Below are 21,062 nucleotides of genomic sequence, written 5' to 3'. Positions count from 1 at the left end.
TGGACCAGGTAGTAAAATACTATATTCAAAATGGATGCGACTAGACGTGAAAGTGTTGCCTAGACGAGTGGAAAGTTGGCGGGCATATGGTGAAGTTCTTGGGACAGTATTCCATAGTTGTCCATAGTTTTCTTTGCAGACATAAATAACTTCAGTCAATCCACATAGACCTACGATAATATCGTTTTCTATTGGTGCACATCTATAGCCTTCATGTCCCGTGTTGAAGGCATTAGGCCTGTGCGTATTATGCAAGCGGGTCTGATCGCAGACAGACGTGACTGTCTGGACGCCGCTCCGCTCCGCCATCTGCTGCCCTCAAGGCGCTCCGAGAGGAATGCTCCACCTTGGGCCGTCTGGCCGCCAGCAGCGGCCCCCTGACCCGGCTTTGAGCGGTGAATCTCAGAGACTTTCTCCTTCATCTGTAGGTTAGAAGACGATGACACGGTTTAAACCCAAATCAACAACATCTTTATTATTAAATGCTTTTTGCACATTATCTCCAATAAAAAAAAAAAACGAGGTGTGTGTGTGTGCGTGAGAGAAGAGCCAATGGGTATGCCAGTCCACACACACCTGGTGAGATCCCACAGTCGCCAATGTCGAGCAGATAACTATGAGATGTACCGAACTGGAGCCTCGGCCTACAATGTCCTCAAAAACACACGCACGCACGCGCACACTTACCTCTCTCTACCAATGTGTGCGTTAACTGAAATATGACCATACGCGTAGCACCGTGCCGTGCGCCTGGCTGGTGGTGTTAAATAATGCAGGCCTCTCGCGGTGCGCTCCGGTGTCGCTGACTTTTCCCCGTGATCCCGTGTCACTGCTCCGTCCTCTCTGCTCCATGTCAGCGTCCTTCGAGCCGGTCCCCCCTCGTCTGGATGCCCGCTGACCGATCGGCCCGTTCTGTACAGAACACACAGACAGTAAGTGGGGTCTCATCCGGTCTGGTCGTTGTATGATACGTGTTCACGTGTTCAGTTTGTCTCTAGCTATCTGTTTACAGTCTAAACTTTGTTGGTGTTTGCTCATACTAAAACTCTCGGTGTTCTAGAAATAGTGTTGTTCTTTTTCCTCAAATGTATTTCAAGCTTATGATTGCATAGCAGGCTTAGAATTAAAAGTTGGGTCTGATTAAGGTGTTAATAGGTACGTTTATCTCCTGACTATCTCTGGTCGTCTGTCTGTTAACCGAAGCGCTCCACACTTTCCGTGATGGAAGAGGATCTCTGGTTGTTGATAAATGTTTTAGATGGGGGGGTTCTCTGATGCGTCGCTCCAGTGAGCTCCAGGGAGAGGAGACGTCTCTTGCCGGTTGGGGCCTAGCGATTGGGTTCCGACCCCGCCCCCCGTTACCTGTAGGCATCTTGAGCCATGAAGCCCCTAGTTCCCTGCTTGGATTGGGGTCATCGTGCTGTGGATCGTCTTCTGTGGGTGACAAGTATCCTAACCCTGCTCTTCACAGCATCTGTGACCTGCGATTTGGAAAAATGCCTCGCCCAAGACTGCCAGACGTTACCATCTGAGGGAAGGAGAGGAGGCGGCACCAGTGGACGAGGGAAGAGGAGAGGAGAGGAGGGAAGAGAAGGAGCAATCTGGAGAAGAGGAGACAGGATAGACTGAGGAGGAGAATGACCATGACAAAAGGGATGCAGAAAGGACAAATACAGGGATGATGAGGAAGGGTAGAAAGTGAGGGTCACACACACACACACACACACACACACACACACACACACACACACACACACACACACACACACACACACACACACACACACACACACACACACACACCAACACAAACTTCAACACACACACACTTGAACACACCCTCACACACTTGAATATACACACACACACACACACTCACACACTTGAACACACACATACAAACACACTTGAACACACACACACAAACACTTAAACACACACACATACTCTTAAACACACACTCACACAGACACACACACACACACACTTACACACACACAAACACACACAGCGTGGTTCAAAGATGGAGGCCTTGCGGGAGCGCCTGTCCCGGGTCGCCCCCGGCGACGCCTGGTACGGTTTCTACTCCCGCCTGCTGCGGACCAAGCCGGTGGGGGCCATGGGCCGCACGGCGGACGACCTGACGGAGGTGACGGAGGCGTCGGGGGCGGGGCTGGCCCAGGTGCTGACCACGCTGGACCTGGTGTCCCTGGGCGTTGGCAGCTGCGTGGGCACGGGGATGTACGTGGTGGCCGGCCTGGTGGCCAAGGCCATGGCGGGTCCCGGGGTCATCCTGTCCTTCATCATCGCCGCCATGGCCTCCATCCTGTCCGGTAAGGGGGGGGGGGGGGGGGGGGGGGGGGGGGGTGTGTGGCTGCCTCTGTCTGTGTGGGTCTATTTCTTTCTGTTCGTGTATGTCTGTCTGTGTGTGTGTGTGTGTGTGTGTGTGTGTGTGTGTGTGTGTGTGTGTGTGTGTGTGTGTGTGTCTGTGTCTGTGTCTGTGTCTGTGTCTGTGTGAGTGTATGTTTGCGAGTTCCCTTGAAAACGTTTAAAACATAACCTGGATTGCATGATGTGTGTTTTGGACATTTCGGAAAATGTGTCCCATCTTAGAAGAGTTTGAATTAGTTGGACTCTGTTATTCCTTTGTGATTCGGTCCCTAGGACATGGTAGTGTGAATTCAAAGGACAAAATAAAGACGACAAGATATATTGTGTCCAACTGAAGGGTTAAGGTGAGGAGCAGGTAAATCGAAACATTGCTCAGCTCTCATGAACCAATGTCTCCTGGCAGAGAGAGAGTGTTCCTTGTCTCTCCCTCTCACACACTCACACCACGTCAGCAAACACCAAATCCTGTTCTCGCCCCTGCCCCTACCAGTGTGTGTTCAACACACGCGTGTGTCGCGTCCGCTAACGCCCAGTGCCCACCCTTGGTCCGCAGGTGTGTGCTACGCAGAGTTCGGCGTGCGCGTCCCCAAGACGACAGGCTCCGCCTACACCTACAGTTACGTTACGGTGGGCGAGTTTGTGGCGTTCTTCATCGGCTGGAACCTCATCCTGGAGTACCTGATCGGCACAGCCGCGGGGGCGTCGGCCCTGAGCAGCATGTTCGACTCGCTGGCCAATCACAGCATCAGCCACTACATGATCACACACCTGGGCACGCTGCGCGGCCTCGGTACGTACGGCGGGGGGGGGGGGGGGTACCGGCTGAACGCCGCCGGCGGCCGATGCCTCGCCATCATTTTGCAGGTGACGGTGGATGCGTGGGGATCTCTTTAGCGGCAGTGGAGATTTATAACTGTGCTTCACTCTTGTCTCTACCGCTCCCCTCGCCCTCCCTCTCACCTTTCTCTCTCTCTCTCTCTCTCTCTCACTCTCTCTCTCTCTCTCTCTCTCTCTGGCTCTCTCTCTCTCGCTCTCCCTCTCTCTCTCTCTCTCTCTCTCTGGCTCTCTCTCTCTCTGTCTCTTCTCTCGCTCTCTCTCTCCTTTGTTCTCTCTCGACCCCTAACCACTGTCACCCGTATCACTGTATTTGTGTTACACATTCTGATCATGTTTGACTTTTTCCCTCCACTCCGCCTCTTCCTGTTCCTCGTCTTCCTCCCACTCTGTTTTCTTCCTCCCCCTCTCTCCCCCCCCCCCCCGCCTCCTAAATGTCCTCCTTCTCCTCCACCCTCCCCCTCTTTCCTCTCCCCCCTTCGCCTCCTGCACCTCCCCCTTCCGCCCCCCCCTCCCTCCCAGGGAAGGGTGAGGACACCTACCCGGACCTGCTGGCCTTCTTCATCTCCCTGCTGGTGACCGTCGTCATCGCTCTGGGGGTCCGCAACTCGGTGGGCTTCAACAACGTCCTGAACGTGGTCAACCTGGTGGTCTGGGTGTTCACCGTCATCGCCGGCCTCTTCTTCATCTCCGCCTCCAACTGGGAGGGGGGCCGGTTCCTGCCGTACGGTTGGTCGGGGGTGAGAGGAGATGCGCCGTGATTGGTTGGTTGGTCCGTTTGGCTTCATTTGATTGGAGGGAACTTGGGGCGAATGATTTGATTGGTGGAGCCACGGGATCACACGGTGTGTGGTGACGGAGATGCTTCTTTGGTGGGTTTGTGTTTTGTGTTTGTTTTTTGTATGTTGGTAAAATGTGGTTGAAGGAAACTTCCATGGCAGTTTAGTTTGTTGCTTATTCCAACAGTTTTATGTTTACAGTTTGACTGAAGATGCTTTGCAAGCCAACTTTTTATGACACCCCTACACTTTTAGTTTAGGTGTTGACAGTAACCATGGTAACCTCCTAGCCAGGGGATTAAGGTAACCCTGGTTACCTCCTAACCAGGGGATGAAGGTAACCATGGTAACTCCTCACTAGGTGATGAAGGTAACCATGGTAACCTCACCAGGTGATGAAGGGAACCATGGTAACCTCCTTACCAGGTGATGAAGGTAACCTCCTAACCAGATGATGAAGGTAACCATGGTAACCTCCTCGACAAGTGATGATGGTCACCTCACCAGGTGAAGAAGGTTACCATGGTTACCTCCCTCACCAGGTGATGATAGGTAACCACGGTAACCTCCTCCTCAGGTGATGAAGGGCGCGGCCACCTGCTTCTACGCCTTCATCGGCTTCGACATCATCGCCACCACGGGCGAGGAGGCCAAGAACCCCAACACCTCCATCCCCTACGCCATCACCGCCTCGCTGGTCACCTGCCTCACCGCATACGTGTCCGTAGGTGGAGCGCACGTGCACACACATGCACACGCAAACACAATGCAAGCAAAGGAACACGCACAGGAACACGTACGCACACATACAATCCAGATCCTAGAGTAGGATCCAACAGATCCTACTCTACCATAAATATAAAAAATAACTCTTTATTCTTTTACGTACTACCATAATACTAATATATCATATTATTATATCTATTAATAATAATAAATACTTTTGTTGTTTTATGAGTTTTATGTTTTTCAACTCAAGACAAACCATGAGTCAATCCCAACTTCGAGACGTAAAAGGGTTTCCCTCTCCTCCCTTTTCCTCCCCCCTCTCTCCCTCCCCCCTCTCCCCCGTCTCCCCCCCAGGTGAGCGTGATCCTCACCCTCATGGTTCCCTACGAGCGCATCGACGGCTCGGCGCCGCTCATGGAGATGTTCGCGGCGCACGGCTTCCAGTGGGGGAAGTACACGGTGGCGGTTGGCTCCATCGCTGGCCTCAGCGTCTCCCTGCTGGGCTCGCTGTTCCCCATGCCCCGCGTCATCTACGCCATGGCCCGGGACGGCCTGCTCTTCAGGTACCGGGGGGTGGTGATCATGATGATGAAGATGAGTAGTAGTAGTAGTAGTGGTTGTGGTGGTGGTGGTGGTGTCGGTGTATTAGTATTTAGTGAAGCAAAACAAGCTGTACATTATCTTTATCATCACATGAAACAACATCTCATGTTTATGTTTGTCATCGCTATATTGTTCCCCTTTTCAGTGTTTGGTGTTCAGAAAGTGCTCACGAAAATGTTGTTCGCTCAGTCCTAATGCCGTCGACATGTCCTCGAGAAGGCCTAGAAATCCTGCCCAATATTCCCTCTTTTGATTATTCAGTTTGTGCATGTGTGTGCGTGTGCGTGTGCCATGTGTGCGTGTGTGTGCGTGTGTGTGTGTGTGTGTGTGTGTGTGCCCGCTACAGGGGCCTGGCCTACGTCCCCGCCCTCACCCACACCCCCGTGCTGGCGTGCGCGGTGTCGGGCTCGCTGGCCGGCGTGCTGGCGCTCCTGGTCAGCCTGCGCGACCTCATCGAGATGATGTCCATCGGCACCCTGCTGGCGTACACGCTGGTCAGCGTGTGCGTGCTGCTGCTGCGCTACCAGCCCGACGACACCGTCGACACGCACCACTTCGCCCCCGACGACGCCCCCGACGCCCGTCTCCATGACGACGACGACAACGACGACGAAAACCCCCCGCCCGTCTCCAAGGACGAGCAGATGCTGATCGACGGCGAGGAGGCGGAGGGCGGCGGCGAGGGCGGGGCCTCGTACCACGCGGGCGGCGCCGGGGGTGGGGCCGGCGACGACTCCGCCTTCCACACGGGCCCCACCTCCCTGCTGAAGCGGCTCCTGGGGGGCCACTACTACGTCCTGCGGGCGCGGCTCGGCCTCCCCGACGGGGGCGCGCGGCCCACGCCGGCCACGGGCCGCACCGTCACCCGCTGCACCGTCCTCCTCTTCTTCCTCTCCTTCCTGCTCTGGGCCACCGTCATCTTCGGCGTGGAGCGGGCGTCGGGCGCCGGCTCCGCCTCCGTCTGCGGCCTGGTCGCCACGGCGATCGGGGGGGTGATGGCGGAGCTGCTGCTGGTGATCCTGCGGCAGCCGGAGAGCCCCCGGCGCCTGCCGTACATGGCGCCCTGCGTGCCCTTCGTCCCCGTGGCCGCCATCTTGGTCAACAGCTACCTGATGCTGAAGCTGTCGGCCATCACCTGGGTCCGCTTCACCGTGTGGTGCCTCATAGGTAGGGCGGCCGACGGACTCGCGCTCGCAACCCGCCTCAGGTCGCTACCGTAAGGTTATGGATCCACGTCGACACAACGCAGGGGGTTTACGGTCAATTGGTCCGCTAACGTAGCCTAGGGCTGTGATTGGTCCGCTAACGTAGACTAGGGCTGTGATTGGTCCGTTAACGTAGTCACAACACTAACATAATCGAGTTTTCGATTATTCTTTTTATTATTATTTATTTTTTCAAATGTTTCATTGAAAGTGCAGAGCAGCTGGATACATTTCTGTAAATTATTTTAGATTTGAACATTTTCTTTTAGACCATTTTGTGTATTTTTTCAGTTTTTTTTTAGTTCTCAGTTAAAAAGTGTTATTATTATTATTACAACACTTTTTATTCAAATGTTTTCAAACTCAAAAATAATCGTTTGAATAATTGTGATTATGGTTTTTTCCATAATCAAGCATCCCTAACGTAGAACCCACGATAACCCGGCACGGAACCAAAACCGGTTAACGACTGCGTCGAAGGGACTTCATGGTCATTGAGTTGCGTCAGCGTCCGACCATATGTTCACGTGTGGCTGCTGTCGGCCTGTAATCTAACCTCCTAAAATAGTCTTCCAGTTCATTTATGAACTTCAAAGATGATAATGAAGATAGATGAAGATAATCATCTTCTCATTAAGTTCACCAAATATCGCTGAAATAGGGACTTTTTTCTGTGTTCCTTATGTCCAGATCAGATCAGTGAGATCACCCCTCTTTGGAGGTCTGTTGTGGTCTGAGTGTTACCCAGGGAATAGTGTGGGCCTTCGGAGGTGCCAGACCCCCTCTCCCCCTCTCCCTCCCCCTCTCCCCTTCTCCTCCCTTTCATCTGCTGTCGGTTGGCAGCTGAACGGGAAAGAACAAAGTGGTGGAATTCAGGAGGATTGATAGTTCTGTCCAGATAAACTTCCACTCTTCTCTTAGCCTGTTCTCTTTTCTCCCTTTCTTCCTTCTCCTCGTCTCTCTCTCCACCTCTCCTTCCCTCTTCCCTCCCTTCCTTCTCCTCTTCTCCCTCTCTCTCCCCTCTCCTCCTCTCCCGTCTCTCCCCCTTACCTCCTAGGTTCCCTTGTTTCCTCCGCTCTCCGGGGATGCGCTTCAGAGAGAGCTCTGACTCAGCAGCCGTTGAGCAAGGCGTTCCATCATCTCATACACTTTGCTGCTCCTCTCCGTGAAGGAGTTATTTTAACTTACCAGCTGTGTTTGAACTCCTCCTCCCTTCCCTCCCTCCCCCTGACTCCTTCCTCCCCCACTCTCCCTCCCCCCTCCCTCTCGCTCCCTCCCTCTCCCCCCTTCCCTCCCCCCCTCCCTCCCTCCCTCTCGCTCGCTCCCTCTCCCCCCTTCCCTCCCTCCCCCCTCCCTCCCTCTCGCTCCCTCCTCCCTCCCCGCTCCCCCACTCTCCCTCCCTCCCCCTGACTCCTCCCTCCCCCACTCTCCCTCCCCCTCCCTCTCGCTCCCCCCCTCTCCCCCCTCCCCCCCTCTCCCCCCCAGGGCTGCTGATCTACGGCTGCTACGGCGTGTGGAACAGCACGCTGGAGCTCAACGCGCGCGAGGAGCAGGCCGGCGCCAGCACCTACCAGCGCTACGACGACCACCTGGACGACACCTTCGCCACGGGGGACGACCCCGCGGCCGAGGGCCCCTACCAGGGCTGGGCGGCCCCCGAGGAGCGGGGCCACCAGTACCAGCAGCAGGGGGGCCCCCGCTACGACCCCGACTCAGAGGACCGGGACGAGAGCGGCGGCGGCAGCGGCGGCCAGCATCACGAGAACGGTGACCACGGCGACCAGTACGGGTACCAGTCCGGGCCCACGGACCAGCGCGCCCGGGGCGGGGGGGGTCGAGGGCGGGAAAACCACGCGTTCGACGCGGAGGACGAGGACAGCTAGGCGGCGTCGCGGTCGGACCGGCCATGGAGACGGTCCGGTCCTGGTTTCCATGGAGACGGCCCGGTCCTGGTTTCCATGGTGATGTCGGTTGTGAGTCCACTGAACCCTTTTTAGTTTTTTCGTTCCGCGTCGTCCCACAGAGGGTCGAGGTGCACCCTGTTGTGCTTTGTGTGCGCGCTTGGTTGTGGGGTGATGAGTGTGTTGAGTACCGCGGCCTCCCGGGCCTGAGGACAGCCGGAGCCACGGGGAAAGGACCAAACTTTTTGGTGAGGAACTCATAAATATAAGAGTTGTTTTCTGTTGTTTGAGGTTTTACGGGTGTTCTGTTGACAGTGGGACTTGTATCTGTGAATGTTAATGCCCTTAAGACAAACATGGTCGTGAAAACTTTGATCGTAACGTATTTCTCGGTTTGTGGGGTCTGTTTGACCTGGTGAAGCTCCGACTACACTCAGAAAAGTGTCCCACCTTTCAATGTTCCTCATGTCTACGACTCACTTTAGCGTGCGCTACTGCTGCCCGTGTTACACTTGATCACTGGTGAAGCAGGAGAATGAGTGAAGCGAATAAATGGTTTTGTTTCTTTATTCATATACAATGACAAGTCATTTAAAACATACAAATCGATGAATAAACAAAGAAAAATATCTATAAAGCCCAATGGTAAGTTATTTGCGTTGCACAACATAAACATTGCTTGTTTATTACCAAATATATTTAACATAAGATCAAAGTAACAAAATAGGGCTATGGTGCTGTCACAACTAAAGCTAATAGATTTTTTTGGCATCAATCCAAAGATACAAATAAATGCAATTTTTTTTGTGTTGAAGTTCGTGTCATGACCCGGTAAATTTGCATTTTTTTACTTGACTGAATCCTTTGCACGAGTAGCGCAAATTGAATATTTGCTTTGTTTTTGGTATGAACACACCGTTATAGCTTCCTTTCGGGGTTAGGTTTGTAATTTGGTTCTGGGGTTAGGTGATAAAAGAAGAAAAAGTGAGGTAACAAAATATGGAGAATGAGTAATCCCCAAAACAATAATTGAAACACTACAAGAAAAAAATTAAGAAAATTTAGAAAAAGATGGGGATACTGAGAAAAGCAATTAAAGAAGCAATTAAAAAGTAGGACTTTGGACCAGGGTACCACCGCAGAAGTGGGAGTGATGGTTCCCCAAACATGACTCCTGGGGGCCCTCAGATCGGGCCCGGTCCTGGGACGAGGCCCGCTGTCCCAGGGCCCGGTTCCCTGTCAAAGACCTCCGACTGGATAAGGGAGTGAGCTGGCGAGCTGTCTGTGACTCCGATATCCTGTCCACTGTCCACGTCTTGGTTGATCCTCTCACCCCTGAAATGACCCTATAGAGGTATTAACACGTACCGCCTTGAAATCATCAGAGAAAGCCACACAACAGATCACCGTTATAGCGTTGAAACTGTGGAATAGTCTCCTAACCTGCCTGTAGCACTTTGTATACCGTGAAGCACGTTTACAAAAGCTTTGAAGAGCATAACGATATAACTCATACCATACGGCATGTTGGTAAATCAAAAAAAATTACGACATTTATGAAATAATGAGGCGATCCAAAGACACACATTTTATAAGCAATGATAAAAGAAAAAGAAGAACCAGATGGTAAATAAGACCGTAAGATGAACCCATACTTTTATTCACACATGGGCGAGGCATGGCAACATGTTTTTATCACTACATACTAGGGGCCCGACGGGGCCCGATGGGGACGAGGCATCGTAACCCATAGCAACGGGAGGAGACCCCTGTGGTACCTAACACCTTGCCCTGCATGCCCGGTATTACGGCGCAATACACGGGAATCGTGGGACGGTTTCCTCATAAAATCAACCAATAAAGAAAAGAGATGGAAATGTGAAATCGCGGTGGAAGAACGGCGTCTTACGCTGCGTTTAATAATCGATCACTCGCTGAGCACAAAGAGTTCTCCTGACTCCATTGCCCAGCATGCCTTTGCGCTCACACGTGCACGCTCTTGGCGTGGTTGGCGGGCGGGTCGAGTGGCGCGGCCCGGCCCGACTGTCTGGAGTAGTAGAAGCTGTTCTCCCGGATTGGCAGGGCGGCGCCGCTGCCATGGCAACAGAGGATGATGGAGCCGCCGCAGAGGCAGAGGCCGGCGCCGACCCAGCCGGTGTACAGCGAGAAGCCGAACGCCATCAGAGCCTTCTCCATGTTGGTGGCGACTGGGAACCAGATGGTGGCGACGGCCCCGCAGACAGCTGGGCGGGGATTGGAAAAGGTTGGATTTAAATACATTTACGCGGTCTAGCCTCCTAGAGGTGCTATTTCGCAAACTTTTTCAATAATGTATTCTTGTATATAAGCTTACGACGCGCGGCCATGCCTCGGTCGCGCGATAACAGACAAACTCAAATCTGAACCTTAGTTTCACTTTCCTTTTCGTTTTACATTTGTTTCGAGGACTCGAGAAGAAGATTTGTGGAACTCCAATTTTGTATCTGAATTAGTGACGGGTGATTTGAAATCGTGTTTTTTAAATGGTTCAACTGAAAACAAATAATTTCCGTTTTCAAAGTATAATTTTTAAATGTAAGGATTTCAGTGGTGTTTACATTTTCGTATTCAAAATTCAATGGCTTTTAAAATTCAAAACATTCTGGCAGTGATTTGCTTCCATATCATTTGTACTCTAGTATTAGCCTGTAGTTTAGCGATTAGTTTAGCATGAGCATCCATGTTTTTCCCAACTTGTAGGTCGGAAATGAAGCGATTCCCATTTCCGACATCCCACCTCCGACCATAAACAAACGCAACATAAAAAAAAAAATGCTCATCTTGATTTTGTAAGGAACAATCCCCTGATGTCTTGACAATTATGTTGTTTAAAGGAGACGTATTATTCCACCAGGTGTGAGTGTGATTAGCCTTACAAGCTGTTTTGAAAATCTGCCCCATATGACATCACTAGTGGGCGTGTCCACATAGATCTGTGCTGGATAGATGAGCAACGTTTACGTCAGTCCACTGGGTAGGCTGGTAGACCGATCTATCCAGCACAGATCTATGTGGACACGCTCACTACATTTTTGAAACGATGAAAATATGTCTCCTTTAATAAAAAAGATGTCCAACTGAGTTAAAGCTGAGTCTTCAGGAGACATAGTGAACCAAACTTGAAACTCTTACCTTCCTGCTGTGACTTGAACACACCATCCACTACCTTAACCCACTAAGAGCACAAGTCACCCATGATGAGGATCCCCCCCCCCCCCCCCCCCCCGCTCACCCATGATGAGGATGAGGATCCCGCCCACCAGGGCGCGGCGCCGCTTGACGGCGGTCGTGTCGTTGGGCAGCCGCACGCAGGGAAGTGACATCACGACCAGCAGCATGGCGGGCAGCCCCAGCAGACAGGCCACGATCATCAGGGCCCGGGACGTCTGGAGGTACGCTGGGGGCAGGGGCGGCAATAGGATTTAGAGGCTGAGGGGGCCTAGCCCCTAGCAGTGTCTGAAGTGCATGCACGCGCATAGCGCACCCGACATTTTTACGTCTTTAAAGTGGATCTTTAATTCATCATTTATCACAGTAGAGAGTACAGCAGAGCATATACCAGGGCCTGTCTTCTGGCTCACTCTCTTTTCTTTACTTGCCTTAAGACCTCCTGCTTCCCTCTCCTGAGTCTCCACGATGTCCTCCTTTTTAAAAATATAAATAAGCTATAAGTGTGGGGGGACGTGCGGCGTCTGGCCTGTAGGGGGAGTATGGGCATGGTGGGAGCGCACTGGATCTGGGGGGGGGGGGGGGGGGGGGGGGGATGGGTCTGATTGCAATAAGCTCATAAACTCCTAGTTTAGCTATAAGCTAAGCTAGGAGTTGGTATGATTTAAGTCTACATATTGGGGGGAGTTCAAAGAAAATAGGTTAGAAAATGTATCCATTAATGCGCTCTCGGAAACAATTTTAATCCAAATTAAAAACAACTTCTAATTGTATTAGTATTTATTTGAACTCATATGGATTGATGGGGTGCATTCAGTAAACACTTAGTAGTAGCAATGTGTCACTGCCTGTGCAATTGGCAGTGCACAGTCAAAGGCCTTATGGCTACCGGGTCAGCACCCAGTCAACCATTTAAAATTGGTTTTAAAATGTTTTTTTTTGCCTGTGTATATATATATATATGTATGTATATATGTGTGTATGCATGTATCTATGCATGTCATTATGGCAACCATTACACTCCTGATCATCTCTGGAAGGAGGGATCCCCCACTCTGAAGGAGGGATCCCCCTCTCTGAAGGAGGGACCCCCCTCTCTGAAGGAGGGATCCCTCACTCTGCCTTCCTTCTCAATATTTCTTCCTTGTTAAAAGGGACATATTATACCACCAGGTGTGAGTGTGATTAGCCCTACAAGCCGTTTTGAAAATCTGCCCCATATGACATCACTAGTGGGCGTGTCCACCTAGATCTGTGCTGGATAGATGAGCAACGATAGATGAGCTCAGTCCACTGGGTAGGCTGGTAGACTGATCTATCCATCACAGATCTAGGTGGACACGCCCACTAGTGATGTCATCTGGGGCAGATTTTCGAAATGGCCTCGATAAATAGATAGATAGACACTTATATTGATCCCTTGGGAATGTGGCCTGTAAGGCAATTCACACTCACACCTGGTGGTATAATATGTCTCCTTTAAATATAGTTTTTTTTCTTGCCCTTTAGGAGCTAGGGTCAGGGGGGTGTCATAGATATATGGCCTGTTAAGCCCTTTGAGTCTACCAGTGAATAGGGCTGTGGATTGAATGGCTGCTATTTGTAGCTAAAGGCGGTTACACTTTAGCGTTCAGTCATGTCATTCATAAGCCTTTATTTAGGGGGGAATCTTTAACAAAACATTAATAAGTTATTCATGAGTGTTATGTTGAATGGTTTCTGTTTCCCGTACCAGGTGTGATGTTGGTTGAAAGCCCAATGTTAAAATAGACCCTCTAGTGACATCACAAGTGGGCGTGTCCCCCCAGATATATAACGACAGATCAGCCCACCGTTTGGATTGGTGCATAATTAATATAATGCTTAGCAAAGGCTTATGACTGAACGTTATAAAGTGTTGCCCTCACGTCCCCAGGCGTGACACACGTTTAATAAATGACACGTTTCATGAATAAATTACTTTAAGTTTAGAAATAAAAACCATGGAAAAGGAAAAAACTGTTTGTTCTCTGGGTGTGAAATCCCGTAAAAGCCCGCCTGGTAAAGATCCAATGCATAGAGAGAATGGGGAGAGAGGGGGAGGCGGGAGGGGGGAGATTCGGCGAGAGAAGGGGTGGGGTAAATGTGGTTGGAATTTGAAAGCTAGATTCCGTAGTATGCCTCGGTTCCAATTATTTTTTTTGTATTCCACACCCATCTCTTTCTCTCTGTCTCTGTCCCCCCCCCCCCCCCCCCCCCTCTCTCTCTCTCTCTCTCTCTCTCTCTCTCTCTCTCTCTCTCTCTCTCTCTCTCTCTCTCTCTCTCTCTCTCTCTGTCTCTCTCTATCACCTTCTCTTTTTTCCTATTATTTTTTCTCTTTCTCTGAGATACGCACACACACACACACACACACACACACGCACACAATTTGAATAAATTGGTTATTCATTTCAAAAAGTGAATCATGGTTATTGCTATCTTCATTTCCCAAATACCCTTTTGAAAACTGAAACAATTTCAAGTGACCCAACAACAACACACGTTATACTTTGCTATTCTCTGACCTATGACCTATATTAATCCTACGTCTCTCTCTCTCTCTCTCTTCGTGGTCCTACCTGGTAAGGAGAGGATCTGGTTGAGCGACACGCAGTGGTACAGCGCAGGCGCGATCACGCACTCGGCCCAGAGGCCCTGCGTGGCCAGCTCGTCCAGGCGCACGCACGTCGCCAGGCTGTAGTCGCACGTGGTCACCCAGTCGTTGGTGGAGGTGGCGACGATGAGGCTGACCCAGCCCGCGCAGCTCGCCACCGAGCCGGTCAGGTGCCTACACATGTGCGCCATGGTACGTCCGCTGGGAGATGATTTTTTACGCAAACAAAAAAAACGTTACAAGTACTTTTTCAATTAAACTTCGTGAAAGATAAAAAAAACTATTTGAATTCCTCTTTCTATGGAAAAAAAAATATTTTTATATTGTCCCTTTCAAAATAGGCCTTTGACTTACAATTAAAAGTCTGCGTTCCTCTGTGTTGCGCTCTGCTGCTGTGCCTCCCAACAGATGCGAATACTTCTATCATAAATTTCACAGGGTGTGGTGGAATACAGAACACTTGCCCCAGACCCTGAACCAATCAGAACTGACATCCTAACGCAAACCAGACCTGAGGTGCTTCATATCCTAGTTATCCTCGGAAAAACAAAGTGGTTCCTCTAACATTTTGACTAGAAGCTAAATAACTACAAATAACTTAATTATTGAGCTCGTTGATGCACTTGGAGATAGGTTAAACTAAATTAACTAAAAATTATTTCATATTTTTATGTTTTGGTTCAACGAGTGCAGCCCTGTGAGGTGAATAACGGACATTATTATTCTGTAACCGTCCTTATCTCAGTAACCATCCAGCATCTTACTCACTGACGCCCCCTATGGGTGCGTAATATATCCGTCCTATTATGACCAGCATGCTACTCACTGGCGCCCTCTATGGGTGCGTAATATAACCACCCTAATAGGCCCAACCCCCTCCGCCATTTGAAGTGAACCCACAACATTCGAGAGGAATCTGATGGATTAATTCTTGATTTATTAAATAATTTGAGCATGATACGATAAAAATGTGACCATTAAAGACATGGGTCTGGACCCTGATAGTGACAGACATATTTTTGTCCAGAGGTTACAGAGATATAAAACATTAAACTTTGATTAATAACTTACAAAGTCTACTTCATTTTTTTTCTTTTACACACACGGGTTATGTTCTCTACTGGATAGCTTCGTCGTTGGGACTCACATTCTAAAAAAACTAAATAGACAAATTTATATATTAAAATGTTCAAAATCCTTCCGTGAAAGCTTCAAATTTACACTCTCCAGCTGCGTTGTAAAATATACAGAAAGATAAAAAAAACAACATCTTTATATCCAGCCACAGATTCATTTTCGTTGATCGCCGCCGTCTTCCCCTCCAACCCCTCTATAAAAACCTCCCTTCTCATCCCCGGTCAATATAAATTAAAACAAATCTGAATTCTTTCTGTCTTTTGATGTTTATCTCCCCATAGTCATCATCACTGGTGTCCGGGGCCCCGCCCACAATAACTTTAAACCCCACCCTTTTTCTCCCTCTCCTCCTTTTGTGCACTTGTTTATTCATCATCATCATAATCCACATCTTCTCCTAGCCCCGCCCCCTCCTGTCAGTCAGGCGGCTCGGCCCCCCTCATTGGTTCTTGAGGGCGTTGATGTGGGCACAGATCTTGAGGGCGGGGCCCAGCTTGATGTTCATGCTGGTCATCAGGTGGTCTTCGGTCAGGAGGAGCAGCGCCTGGCCGTCGATCTCCTGGAGCCTGAAGCCCTCGGCCACCTCGCTGCACCCTGGAGGGGGGGGGGGGGTCAGTAGAACTCTGTAGTCTCAGGCCAGCCATGAACAGCACATAGGACGTTCTGTGGGTGTTTGGGTGGATAGATGAATGATGGATGTTCTGATGGGTGGTTGGGTTGGTGATGGATGGGAGGATGAATATGCTGATGTGCGGTTGGTTGGATGGATGGATGATGCATGAAAAGATGTTCTGATGTTCTGTGTGGATGGATGAATGAATGATGGCTGATGTATGAATGGGTGGTTCGGTTGGTCGGGGGGGTCGTCATGCTGTCCCACGGTGAAACACACACCGACCACAGGAACACAATGTGCCCCCATAACTCATCTGCTCTCTGGGAGACCCTGAGCAAGGCTAGGTGGGGAGCTCTGCGTTCATCGGCCCTGCCAGCTCAGCAATAGCTCTGCCGCTGTCACAACAAACAGGGATTTATGTGAGAATCCTGTGGTTAGCTCAACCAATAGCAGATGGCGAGAGGCGCTGGGTCTGACTGCATATCGAAGCGCATACGAATGACTCTGTCACCAATCTCTGCAGTGGGGACATCTGGCTGTGATTGGCCACCGGTCTCAACGTTGTCACGCGGTCAGTATGCATGCCATCTATTCAAATATGAACGAAAGGTGATGGATATTTTCTCACTTTTAACCAAACAGCAAATAAATCCAAATCGAGTGAAATTATGAATGCAAATGGCTGTTCATGCCTTGAACCGGAGCCAAGGGAAGGGATTTTCCAGACGAATGTCACCCCCAAACCCAAAAGGACCTATGGCAATTATATGTGTGCCGTTTCAGTTTCCTCTGTGGCCTCCAGGGGTGCTCTACTCCTGGAGGGGTGAACCCATCGCTTCTGTGAGTATGGACTTGTGTGTGTGTGTTACGGTTACCTAGCGGCATCTTATGACATGTATGTGTGTGAGCATGTGTGTGGAAATCTTCTAGCAGTGTGTGTGTATGTGTATGTGTCAGGGCTGCCTGATTATGGGAAAAATCTTAATCACGATTATTTTGGTCCATATTGAAATCCTGATTATTCAAACGATTCTTTTTGAGTTTGAAACCATGTTGTATTTATTCAGCATGTCTCTCGGATTTTTTTTTTGTAACTGAGAACTTTGAAATTTCGCCTCCAAGTTTCTATAAAACATTTCCAAAAAAATATATAGATCGAAAAACTTGATTGGCCATACTGGCCAGCCAGCCAGTATGTGTTAAAATGTGTGTGTATGAAGACGACGTGCGTGACGTCATATAACGGTGTGTATGAGCATGATGTGTGTATGAACATGTGTGTTACAACATGTGTGTGTTACAACATGTGTGTGTATGAAGATGCGTGTGTGTGACGTCTTCTAGCAGCGTGTGCGTGTACATGCGTGTGCGTGGCGGTACCTGGCAGCGTGTGGATGAAGGCGGTGACGTCCTCCACGCTCCACGCCGAGGGGCGGGGCTTGAAGGTGGAGGTGGGCGTTGCCGTGGTGACGGCGGGCTCCGACGCCCTTCGCGGGCGCCGCGCCGGGCGACACTCGCTGGGCTTCGTGGTCGCCGAGAACGACGGGTCGTCCCTCTCCTCTTCCTCCTCCTCGTCCTCCTCTTCCTCCTCCTCCTCGTCTTCTTCGTTGTCGTCGTCGACGTCCTGCTCCTCCACCTCCTCCTCCTCCTGCTCCTCCTCCTCTTCCTCCGCTTTCCGCCTCTTCTCCTCCTCCCGCCGTTCGCTCTTTTCCCGGCGGCTAGTGCTCCACAGGTCTCGAGGCTGGGCGGGAAAACAGAGGTCAAAGGTCAAAGCAAGCTAATTTTATCTAATAACCTTCGCTGAGGTTTGACTTGTGATTAAAAAAAACAATGGAGACATTGATTGATTTCTGACGTATGCTGTAGACGTGTATTTGAATCCAAAGAGGCCTCCCCCCCCCTGTCAACATATCTGGGGGGGGGGGGCCCTGTCACGCCAAATTTGTACAGGGTGCTAAATTTGTACCGGGCATACATACACACATACATACACCGGGCATTTAATGAACGCACTTATTACATTTTGTACGTCCTGGCACTTAAAAATAGCACTTAGCAATGTGTATCATCTTGTCCCATCTATCTTTGTTTATTTTAAGTTCCTTTGGATAAAAGCGTCTTCTAAATCGCCTAAATGTAAATATGGTTAGAGTTATAGTCGGTCTCTCTCCCCCTCCCTCCCCCACCCTCCCTCCCTCCCCCCTACCAGTCTGAGGAGCAGGGGTTTCCCGGGCACGGAGGAGGCCCGGTTCAGGACGGGGCGGGGTCTCTCTGACCGGCTGCCCGCGCTCAGAGCCCGCAGACGCTTGGTCAGGCGCACGTTGAACCTGCAGGGGGCGACAGAGGGCCGGGACGAGCAGGACAACATTAAGGATGCGTGTGTCTGTATTGCGTTCAGTACGAGTTTTAAACCGTTTTTCACCATAAAACTATTTGTAGTAAAGTGTGTTAGAAAGAGACAGACGGACGGAGAGACAGACGGAGAGACAGACGGAGAGACAGACGGAGAGACAAAGGGAGGCAGACGGAGATCTTATAATCGGATTATCTTAAGCAAGAGCAAGTGATAGAGAGAGCAGGGAGAGAATAACTAGAAAGAGTCCAGAAGACAGAGACAGCGAGAGATCGAGAGAGCGAGAGATCGAGAGAGCGAGAGAGAGAGAACAGACAGAGACAGAGATGAGAGAGAGAGAGAGAGAGAGAGAGAGAGAGAGATAGATAACAGACAGAGAGAGAGAGAGAGAGAGAGAGAGAGAGAGAGAGAGAGAGAGAGAGAGAGAGAGAGAGAGAGAGAGAGAGAGAGAGAGAGAGAGAGAGAGAGAGAGAGAGAGAGAGAGAGAGAGAGAGAGAGAGAGAGAGAGAGAGATAGATAACAGACAGAGAGAGAGAGAGAGAGAGAGAGAGATAGATAACAGACAGAGAGAGAGAGAGACGAGTGGTTTGACAGAAGTAGCAGGTAAGTATGTATGTCGAGGTTCAGCTTGGAGTATACTCTGTTTCACACCTGTCTGTGGCGGAGGAAGCCAGCCCACAAGGCTTCCTGTCTGACACTCGGCTTGTCAGCCACACATGCGCATGCTTTGGGTTGCATGAGAAACAGAGTGGCCCTGTCGGCGTCAGCCAATAGGAATGCAGCTTACCCTCGGGCACAGGAAGTGGAACAGAAGCGTTTGGAACGCATGAAGCTGTGGGCCTGGCCTCTCTTCCCGCAGAACTGACAGTGGAGCACAGCCCTGTCTCTGGGCCCTGAGAGAGAGAGAGAGAGAGAGAGAGAGAGAGAGAGAGAGAGAGAGAGAGAGAGAGAGAGAGAGAGACAGAGAGAGACAGAGAGAGAGAGAGAGAGAGAGAGAGAGAGAGAGAGAGAGAGAGAGAGAGAGAGAGATGAATTTTAGTTCATGTTAAATCGATGACTCGTGCATCAACAGGTTCAGGAGGCTTCAGAAAAGCTGTGACGGAGTCGTCTAACTACCAGTTTGGTGTCACTATCGTTCTTGTCTGACTTGTTTAAATGCAGGGGAACTCCACCTCGATGGCACGGCCACTATACGACTGCTAATTCATCTATTTTAGTCTCACCAAAAGCGCAACGGGCGGCATGTGGCTCAAGCGGTAGAGCGGGTTGGTTGTTAACCAGATGGTTGCATGAGTGTGGAGGTGTCCCTGAGCGAGACGCCTCACCCTGACTGCTCCTGACGAGCTGGCTGTCGCGCTGCGTGGCTGACTCCGCCGTCGGTGTGTGAATGTGTGCATGAACGGGTGAAACTTTAGGTGACATTGAAAAGCGCTTTGAGAGGCCACTGGTTAGGAAAGCGCTGTATAAATGCAGTCCATTTACCATTAACTTTAATAATATAGTATATCCTGATTCCGAAACTGTGGCTTTTTTGCGCCTGCGACTTCCCCAGATTGGGCGCTCACCGGTCTCTATCTCGTCCGCGTCCCCCCCCCCCCCCCTCCTCCTCCTCCTCCTCCGAATCCGTCGTGGGTCCCGCCGGCGGCACCGCTTCCTTCACAGGGAACTCTTCCTTCCCATTGGTCCCGTCGGCCTCCGGGGGCGTGTCCGGAGGCTCCCTCACCAGTAGGGAGGACCGGTTCACCTGGACAAACGCAGCACACGGAGCCGTACATTCAGAGGCAGTGGAGCGCGGCAGGGCGCGGCCTTTGGGATGGTTGATCCAGAATTTCGTGTGTGTGTGTGTGTGTGTGTGCGCGCCTGTGTCTGTGTCTTTGTGTGCGTGCGTGTGCGTGTGCACGTACGGGAAACGGCTGGAGACCCTCCTTGATGACGAAGCCCTCCACCAGGTGAGTCAGCACCTGCCGGCCCTCAGGCCACGCCCTCGGCATCCACCCGTCGCCCAGCTCCTCCTCCCCCTCCACCGATTGGTCCAGGGGGTCGCCCTCCCCTTCCTGTGATTGGCCGAGCCCCTCGGTGCTGCACAGCGATAGGTCGAGGTGGTCCGGCCGGGCCGGGGGCATGCGGGGGGGCGGGGGGGGGCAGGGCTCCGCTGGGGGGGCGGCGACGGGGGGGGAGGTCGGGGGGGACTGGGACGAGAGGCTGGACAGAGCTGAGGGGGGGGGGGGGGGGGGGGGGGGGGCACAGGAAGTAACAGTCAGCACAACAACGATGTGTGTTGCTATGGAAACATGGTTCTAAATGCGTACCTGCCGTTCTTAAACCCTAATTGAATTATCAATTATTAAGTGTGTGTGTGTGTGTGTGTGTGTGTGTGTGTGTGTGTGTGTGTGTGTGTGTGTGTGTGTGTGTGTGTGTGTGTGTGTGTGTGTGTGTGTGTGTGTGTGTGTGTGTGTGTGTGTGTGTGTGTGTGTGTGTAGCAGCTACCCGACTGGTTGTCCGACTGGGTGGACATGCTCTCACAGAGGTCTTCCGGTCCGCCGGGTTGAGGGTCTCTCCCGGGCTCTGGAGGCCGCTGGGGGTGCACTGGGAGCTGTGGTTCCGGGACCGGTACTGGTAGCTGGACTGGGAGTGGGCTGGGGGCTGCTACTGGTTTGGTGGTGAGGTCCAGGAGG

At 51.2% G+C, this 21,062-nt stretch overlaps 3 protein-coding genes across 8 annotated transcripts in view; 1 reads left to right on the top strand and 2 right to left on the bottom strand.

Annotated features, from left to right (window-relative positions):
- The first annotated feature begins 1,929 nt into the window (after positions 1 to 1,929).
- Positions 1,930 to 9,177, top strand: LOC115537455 (probable cationic amino acid transporter). Its single transcript, XM_030349403.1, has 7 exons — positions 1,930 to 2,333; positions 2,945 to 3,181; positions 3,748 to 3,965; positions 4,582 to 4,728; positions 5,088 to 5,296; positions 5,683 to 6,503; positions 8,027 to 9,177. The coding sequence occupies exons 1-7, from the start codon at positions 2,024 to 2,026 to the stop codon at positions 8,422 to 8,424; spliced, it is 2,340 nt and encodes a 779-aa protein (XP_030205263.1). The 5' UTR covers positions 1,930 to 2,023; the 3' UTR covers positions 8,425 to 9,177.
- A 790-nt stretch (positions 9,178 to 9,967) lies between these two features.
- cldn11b (claudin 11b) lies at positions 9,968 to 15,002 on the bottom strand. 2 transcript variants are annotated; one of them, XM_030349401.1, is made up of 4 exons: positions 14,636 to 15,002; positions 14,247 to 14,482; positions 11,714 to 11,878; positions 9,968 to 10,685 (listed from the first exon to the last, which is right to left on the bottom strand). In XM_030349401.1, exons 2-4 carry the CDS (start codon positions 14,470 to 14,472, stop codon positions 10,426 to 10,428), a joined length of 651 nt encoding a protein of 216 aa, XP_030205261.1. In that variant the 5' UTR covers positions 14,473 to 14,482; positions 14,636 to 15,002; the 3' UTR covers positions 9,968 to 10,425. The 2 variants fall into 2 exon arrangements, with proteins under 2 accessions (XP_030205261.1, XP_030205262.1); XM_030349402.1 differs by having other exon boundaries at positions 14,247 to 15,002.
- Positions 15,003 to 15,196: 194 nt separating this feature from the next.
- Positions 15,197 to 21,062, bottom strand: part of phc3 (polyhomeotic homolog 3) — an 11,816-nt gene continuing 5,950 nt past the window's right edge. For 4 of the 5 annotated variants that reach the window (XM_030349396.1, XM_030349399.1, XM_030349398.1 and 1 more), the window contains 6 exons: positions 20,875 to 21,062; positions 20,292 to 20,599; positions 19,953 to 20,131; positions 19,175 to 19,280; positions 18,241 to 18,361; positions 17,421 to 17,775 (listed from right to left, as the gene is read on the bottom strand). The exon at positions 20,875 to 21,062 is cut by the window's right edge and continues 1,120 nt beyond it. In XM_030349396.1, coding sequence (XP_030205256.1) covers positions 17,753 to 17,775; positions 18,241 to 18,361; positions 19,175 to 19,280; positions 19,953 to 20,131; positions 20,292 to 20,599; positions 20,875 to 21,062 — 925 coding nt within the window. In that variant the 3' untranslated portion in view covers positions 17,421 to 17,752. Of the gene's footprint in view, positions 16,013 to 17,414; positions 17,776 to 18,240; positions 18,362 to 19,174; positions 19,281 to 19,952; positions 20,132 to 20,291; positions 20,600 to 20,874 lie in introns of those variants that run through there. The other variant, XM_030349400.1, reaches the window with a different exon arrangement.

Source organism: Gadus morhua, chromosome 23, assembly GCF_902167405.1.
Source record: "Gadus morhua chromosome 23, gadMor3.0, whole genome shotgun sequence".
In the NCBI taxonomy this organism is placed as follows: domain Eukaryota; kingdom Metazoa; phylum Chordata; class Actinopteri; order Gadiformes; family Gadidae; genus Gadus; species Gadus morhua.
This window is presented reverse-complemented; position numbering and strand designations above follow the sequence as displayed.

Bases quoted from the DNA above. Each gene is read 5' to 3' on its own strand.
- cldn11b (XM_030349402.1), bottom strand. From the start codon at position 14,472: ATGGCGCACATGTGTAGGCACCTGACCGGCTCGGTGGCGAGCTGCGCG. The intron at 11,879-14,246 runs GTAGGACCACGA...CCCTGCCCCCAG, and splicing joins CCAGATCCTCTCCTTACCAG to CGTACCTCCAGACGTCCCGG. The intron at 10,686-11,713 runs GTGAGCGGGGGG...ATCCCCGCCCAG, and splicing joins GATCCTCATCCTCATCATGG to CTGTCTGCGGGGCCGTCGCC.
- LOC115537455 (XM_030349403.1), top strand. From the start codon at position 2,024: ATGGAGGCCTTGCGGGAGCGCCTGTCCCGGGTCGCCCCCGGCGACGCC. The intron at 3,966-4,581 runs GTGAGAGGAGAT...CCTCCTCCTCAG, and splicing joins TGCCGTACGGTTGGTCGGGG to GTGATGAAGGGCGCGGCCAC. The intron at 4,729-5,087 runs GTAGGTGGAGCG...TCTCCCCCCCAG, and splicing joins GCCTCACCGCATACGTGTCC to GTGAGCGTGATCCTCACCCT.